The following is a 7,500-nucleotide window of genomic DNA, read 5'->3' on the forward strand; positions in this document are numbered from 1 at the left end:
ATTCATCGGCTCATAGTAACAGTAATTTACTCACTCATTCATCAGCTCATAGTAACAGTAATACACTCACTCATTCATCAGCTCATAGTAACAGTAATTCACTCATTCATCAGCTCATAGTAACAGTAATACACTCACTCATTCATCAGCTCATAGTAACAGTAATTCACTCATTCATCAGCTCATAGTAACAGTAATTTACTCACTCATTCATCAGCTCATAGTAACAGTAATTCACTCATTCATCAGCTCATAGTAACAGTAATTTACTCACTCATTCATCAGCTCATAGTAACAGTAATACACTCACTCATTCATCAGCTCATAGTAACAGTAATTCACTCATTCATCAGCTCATAGTAACAGTAATTTACTCACTCATTCATCAGCTCATAGTAACAGTAATTCACTCATTCATCAGCTCATAGTAACAGTAATTTACTCACTCATTCATCAGCTCATAGTAACAGTAATACACTCACTCATTCATCAGCTCATAGTAACAGTAATTCACTCATTCATCAGCTCATAGTAACAGTAATACACTCACTCATTCATCAGCTCATAGTAACAGTAATTCACTCATTCATCAGCTCATAGTAACAGTAATTTACTCACTCATTCATCAGCTCATAGTAACAGTAATACACTCACTCATTCATCAGCTCATAGTAACAGTAATTCACTCATTCATCAGCTCATAGTAACAGTAATACACTCACTCATTCATCAGCTCATAGTAACAGTAATTCACTCATTCATCAGCTCATAGTAACAGTAATTTACTCACTCATTCATCAGCTCATAGTAACAGTAATTCACTCACTCATTCATCAGCTCATAGTAACAGTAATACACTCACTCATTCATCAGCTCATAGTAACAGTAATTCACTCATTCATCAGCTCATAGTAACAGTAATACATTCACTCATTCATCAGCTCATAGTAACAGTAATACACTCACTCATTCATCAGCTCATAGTAACAGTAATACACTCACTCATTCATCAGCTCACAGTAACAGTAATACACTCACTCATTCATCAGCTCATAGTAACAGTAATTCACTCACTCATTCATCAGCTCATAGTAACAGTAATTCACTCACTCATTCGTCAGCTCATAGTAACAGTAATACACTCACTCATTCATCAGCTCATAGTAACAGTAATTCACTCACTCATTCATCAGCTCATAGTAACAGTAATTCACTCACTCATTCATCAGCTCATAGTAACAGTAATACACTCACTCATTCATCAGCTCATAGTAACAGTAATTCACTCACTCATTCATCAGCTCATAGTAACAGTAATACACTCAATCATTCATCAGCTCATAGTAACAGTAATTTACTCACTCATTCATCAGCTCATAGTAACAGTAATTCACTCATTCATCAGCTCATAGTAACAGTAATTCACTCACTCATTCATCAGCTCATAGTAACAGTAATTTACTCACTCATTCATCAGCTCATAGTAACAGTAATTTACTCACTCGTTCATCAGCTCATAGTAACAGTAATACACTCACTCATTCATCAGCTCATAGTAACAGTAATTCACTTACTCATTCATCAGCTCATAGTAACAGTAATTCACTCACTCATTCATCAGCTCATAGTAACAGTAATACACTCACTCATTCATCAGCTCATAGTAACAGTAATACACTCACTCATTCATCAGCTCATAGTAACAGTAATACACTCACTCATTCCTCAGCTCATAGTAACAGTAATACACTCACTCATTCATCAGCTCATAGTAACAGTAATTCACTCACTCATCAGCTCATAGTAACAGTAATACACTCACTCATTCATCAGCTTATAGTAACAGTAATTCACTCATTCATCAGCTCATAGTAACAGTAATTTACTCACTCATTCATCAGCTCATAGTAACAGTAATTCACTCACTCATTCATCAGCTCATAGTAACAGTAATACACTCACTCATTCATCAGCTCATAGTAACAGTAATACACTCACTCATTCATCAGCTCATAGTAACAGTAATACACTCACTCATTCATCAGCTCATAGTAACAGTAATTCACTCACTCATTCATCAGCTCATAGTAACAGTAATACACTCACTCATTCATCAGCTCATAGTAACAGTAATTCACTCACTCGTTCATCAGCTCATAGTAACAGTAATTCACTCATTCATCAGCTCATAGTAACAGTAATTCACTCATTCATCAGCTCATAGTAACAGTAATTTACTCACTCATTCATCAGCTCATAGTAACAGTAATTCACTCACTCGTTCATCAGCTCATAGTAACAGTAATACACTCACTCATTCATCAGCTCATAGTAACAGTAATTCACTCACTCATTCATCAGCTCATAGTAACAGTAATTCACTCACTCATTCATCAGCTCATAGTAACAGTAATACACTCACTCATTCATCAGCTCATAGTAACAGTAATTTACTCACTCATTCATCAGCTCATAGTAACAGTAATTCACTCATTCATCAGCTCATAGTAACAGTAATACACTCACTCATTCATCAGCTCATAATAACAGTAATACACTCACTCATTCATCAGCTCATAATACCAGTAATACACTCACTCATTCATCAGCTCATAATAACAGTAATACACTCACTCATTCATCAGCTCATAATAACAGTAATACACTCACTCATTTATCAGCTCATAGTAACAGTAATACACTCACTCATTCATCAGCTCATAATAACAGTAATACACTCACTCATTCATCAGCTCATAGTAAAAGTAATACACTCACTCATTCATCAGCTCATAGTAACAGTAATACACTCACTCATTCATCAGCTCATAGTAACAGTAATTTACTCACTCATTCATCAGCTCATAGTAACAGTAATTCACTCACTCATTCATCAGCTCATAGTAACAGTAATTTACTCACTTATTCATCAGCTCATAGTAACAGTAATACATTCACTCATTCATCAGCTCATAGTAACAGTAATTCACTCATTCATCAGCTCATAGTAACAGTAATTCACTCACTCATTCATCAGCTCATAGTAACAGTAATTCACTCACTCATTCATCAGCTCATAGTAACAGTAATTCACTCATTCATCAGCTCATAGTAACAGTAATACACTCACTCATTCATCAGCTCATAGTAACAGTAATACACTCACTCATTCATCAGCTCATAGTAACAGTAATTTACTCACTCATTCATCAGCTCATAGTAACAGTAATTCACTCACTCATTCATCAGCTCATAGTAACAGTAATACACTCACTCATTCATCAGCTCATAGTAACAGTAATTTACTCACTCATTTATCAGCTCATAGTAACAGTAATTCACTCACTTATTCATCAGCTTATAGTAACAGTAATTCACTCAATCATCAGCTCATAGTAACAGTAATTCACTCACTCATTCATCAGCTCATAGTAACAGTAATTCACTCACTCATTCATCAGCTCATAGTAACAGTAATACACTCACTCATTCATTAGCTCATAGTAACAGTAATACACTCACTCATTTATCAGCTCATAGTAACAGTAATACACTCACTCATTCATCAGCTCATAGTATCAGTAATACACTCACTCATTCATCAGCTCATAGTAACAGTAATACACTCACTCATTCATCAGCTCATAGTAACAGTAATACACTCATTCATCAGCTCATAGTAACAGTAATACACTCACTCATTCATCAGCTCATAGTAACAGTAATTCACTCACTCATTCATCAGCTCATAGTAACAGTAATACACTCACTCATTCATCAGCTCATAGTAACAGTAATTTACTCACTCATTCATCAGCTCATAGTAACAGTAATTCACTCATTCATCAGCTCATAGTAACAGTAATACACTCACTCATTCATCAGCTCATAATAACAGTAATACACTCACTCATTCATCAGCTCATAATACCAGTAATACACTCACTCATTCATCAGCTCATAATAACAGTAATACACTCACTCATTCATCAGCTCATAATAACAGTAATACACTCACTCATTTATCAGCTCATAGTAACAGTAATACACTCACTCATTCATCAGCTCATAATAACAGTAATACACTCACTCATTCATCAGCTCATAGTAAAAGTAATACACTCACTCATTCATCAGCTCATAGTAACAGTAATACACTCACTCATTCATCAGCTCATAGTAACAGTAATTTACTCACTCATTCATCAGCTCATAGTAACAGTAATTCACTCACTCATTCATCAGCTCATAGTAACAGTAATTTACTCACTTATTCATCAGCTCATAGTAACAGTAATACATTCACTCATTCATCAGCTCATAGTAACAGTAATTCACTCATTCATCAGCTCATAGTAACAGTAATTCACTCACTCATTCATCAGCTCATAGTAACAGTAATTCACTCACTCATTCATCAGCTCATAGTAACAGTAATTCACTCATTCATCAGCTCATAGTAACAGTAATACACTCACTCATTCATCAGCTCATAGTAACAGTAATACACTCACTCATTCATCAGCTCATAGTAACAGTAATTTACTCACTCATTCATCAGCTCATAGTAACAGTAATTCACTCACTCATTCATCAGCTCATAGTAACAGTAATACACTCACTCATTCATCAGCTCATAGTAACAGTAATTTACTCACTCATTTATCAGCTCATAGTAACAGTAATTCACTCACTTATTCATCAGCTTATAGTAACAGTAATTCACTCAATCATCAGCTCATAGTAACAGTAATTCACTCACTCATTCATCAGCTCATAGTAACAGTAATTCACTCACTCATTCATCAGCTCATAGTAACAGTAATACACTCACTCATTCATTAGCTCATAGTAACAGTAATACACTCACTCATTTATCAGCTCATAGTAACAGTAATACACTCACTCATTCATCAGCTCATAGTATCAGTAATACACTCACTCATTCATCAGCTCATAGTAACAGTAATACACTCACTCATTCATCAGCTCATAGTAACAGTAATACACTCATTCATCAGCTCATAGTAACAGTAATACACTCACTCATTCATCAGCTCATAGTAACAGTAATTCACTCACTCATTCATCAGCTCATAGTAACAGTAATACACTCATTCATCAGCTCATAGTAACAGTAATACACTCACTCATTCATCAGCTCATAGTAACAGTAATTCACTCACTCATTCATCAGCTCATAGTAACAGTAATTCACTCACTCATTCATCAGCTCATAGTAACAGTAATTCACTCATTCATCAGCTCATAGTAACAGTAATACACTCACTCATTCATCAGCTCATAGTAACAGTAATTCACTCACTCATTCATCAGCTCATAGTAACAGTAATTCACTCATTCATCAGCTCATAGTAACAGTAATACACTCACTCCTCCGTCAGTGTTTTGCCCTGTGCTCGAGCCTCATTCAGTTTCTCCTGACGCTGTTTGTCCATCTTCTTCTTCAAGTCTTTGCTTTCTCTGCACAGAAATGAAGCGGTCAGTTATGAAAGTATGATCACACTGTTGTTTTTAAATGACTCATTTAAAAGACATTAAGGCTGTAACCCTGTCTGTGTTTAGCTGTAGTTATACCCAGTCCTGTCTGTAGTGGTCTCAGTGTCCCCTGTGATGTCTCTGTGTGCCGGCTGGGTTGTGTTATCCTTTAGCTTGTGTTTGTCTGTCATGTTCTTCATGGACTGCATCTGGATCTGCATTTCAGCATTTCCCATCACAGACGCCACAACGGCTTTATTTACAAATCTAAACCCTAGCGTGCTTCATAGCGTTGAGTCATATCATCTCATTAGTGATACCGATGATCAGGTTCATTTATTATTTATACAGCACGTGAGTCTGGCCTTTATTGACAGTACATCAGCAGATCTCCTCAGCATCAGACTCTTCTGAACATCTACAGCTGGTTTACAGCGTCAGCTCAGACGGAGGTGGTTGAACAGCAGTGAGAGACACTTTGACTCCGCATATTAGAAGATCGTCAGCTGTGAGCTGTTTTCAGTGATATGTGGTCAGAGACACAGTGCCCAGTGTTGTTCTGAAGTGTAGTCTGTTCTTCATGGAGGAACATCTCTGCACGCGTGTTTAATGCATATTCCTCCTGCACTGGACTGAATATACACACTGCTGCAGCAGAAACAGCAGGCTGAAGCCGGCAGGTGATGGTCAGGAAAGCTTAAATCAACACTTCTGGTTCAAACCCACCTAAACCGCATATACTGTCATTTCAACAGGAGGATACCTGGAAGAATGAGCGTGCTGCTCCACCCACTTACTTCTCACTCAGCTCCTTCAGCTTCTTCAGCTGGTTACTCTGACAGTGCTCCGCCACGGACACCAGCTTCTCCACCAGCTACACACACACACACACACACACACACTTAGTGAGGACATAACATAGACTTCCACTGATTTTCTCTCAGGGTAATGATGATCGTGATGTATGGTCTATCTATGGTCTGCTGGAGGATTCATCATGATCTAATTAAGGTGGACCACTGAAATGTCAACACTCATCCTCAGCTGGTATACCACTATCTTCAGCCTAATAAATGCCTCCTGACTGTTAATCCCACAGTGTGTGTTCACATCAGTGCTCACTGCGCTGTGGAGATTCAGCTGGAGGATGAAGAGCCCAGAGAGGTGAAGCCCAGAGCTGTGTGTGTGCTGTATGAGCTGAAGCATAATGCTGAACACTGTGTGTGTGTGTGTGTGTGTGTGTGTGTGTGTACCTGTTTGGCGTGTTCTTGTTTGCAGTATTTCTCTTTGTAGTACTGCTCCTGCCGCAGCTTGAGGAGCATCTGCTGCTGCTGCTCCTTCAGTTCACTGAGCCTGGAGGACTCCTGCTGCTGCAGCGCTGCGTCCTGAGACAACACACTCCGACTGCACACACACACACACACACACACAGAAATATGAAGGTAGATCATGCTCATATCTGCAGCTAAACTAACCTAGTGTGTGTGTGTGTGTGTGTGAATATACTGGCTCATCCATAATAATCAAAGCAGCAGCAGCGTAGCAGATCTATTCCACTAAGACCAAACACATCAACACTGACATCCTCCTGTGTATTCCTGTACTGCATCTCTCTGAGTGTTGTCATGACAGAGCTGTCTGCATCTGCATTAAGCTGCTGACACATTCTGCTAAATTGTTATAGGAACTAAGATGAAGTGAGTTGAGTTCTGACTCTAAACACACACACACACACACACACACACACACACTCACGTCTTCTGCAGGGCGACGCGCTGGCGCAGGAACTCGGAGTGCAGCTGCTTCTGCCTGGCGGCGTGTTCGCTGATCAGCTCGCTGGTCTGCTTGTGGTGTTTCTTCATCAGGTCCTTCAGCTCCTTATACTGCTTCTTCTGCTGCCGCGTGAACGCCTTCTTCTGCTTCAGCTCCTCTACAGACTGAGCCTGCACCTCTGAGAGACACACAACACAACACAGTACAGACACGGAGAAGCAAAGCCTG

General features: G+C 38.5%; 1 protein-coding gene across 11 annotated transcripts in view; it reads right to left on the reverse strand.

Moving 5' to 3' along the window:
• plcb1l (phospholipase C beta 1-like) overlaps positions 1-7,500 on the reverse strand; it is a 152,906-nt gene that overhangs the window by 17,169 nt on the left and 128,237 nt on the right. For all 11 annotated transcript variants that reach the window (XR_012396242.1, XR_012396243.1, XR_012396244.1 and 8 more), the window contains 4 exons: positions 7,255-7,450; positions 6,753-6,903; positions 6,297-6,373; positions 5,395-5,484 (listed from right to left, as the gene is read on the reverse strand). Coding sequence is in view for 4 of the 11 variants with exons in the window: in XM_073933862.1 (XP_073789963.1) it covers positions 5,395-5,484; positions 6,297-6,373; positions 6,753-6,903; positions 7,255-7,450 (514 nt within the window). In the remaining 7 variants the exon portion in view is untranslated. The remainder of the gene's footprint in view (positions 1-5,394; positions 5,485-6,296; positions 6,374-6,752; positions 6,904-7,254; positions 7,451-7,500) is intronic.

The sequence above is a fragment of the Danio rerio genome, chromosome 20, assembly GCF_049306965.1.
Source record: "Danio rerio strain Tuebingen ecotype United States chromosome 20, GRCz12tu, whole genome shotgun sequence".
NCBI lineage: Eukaryota > Metazoa > Chordata > Actinopteri > Cypriniformes > Danionidae > Danio > Danio rerio.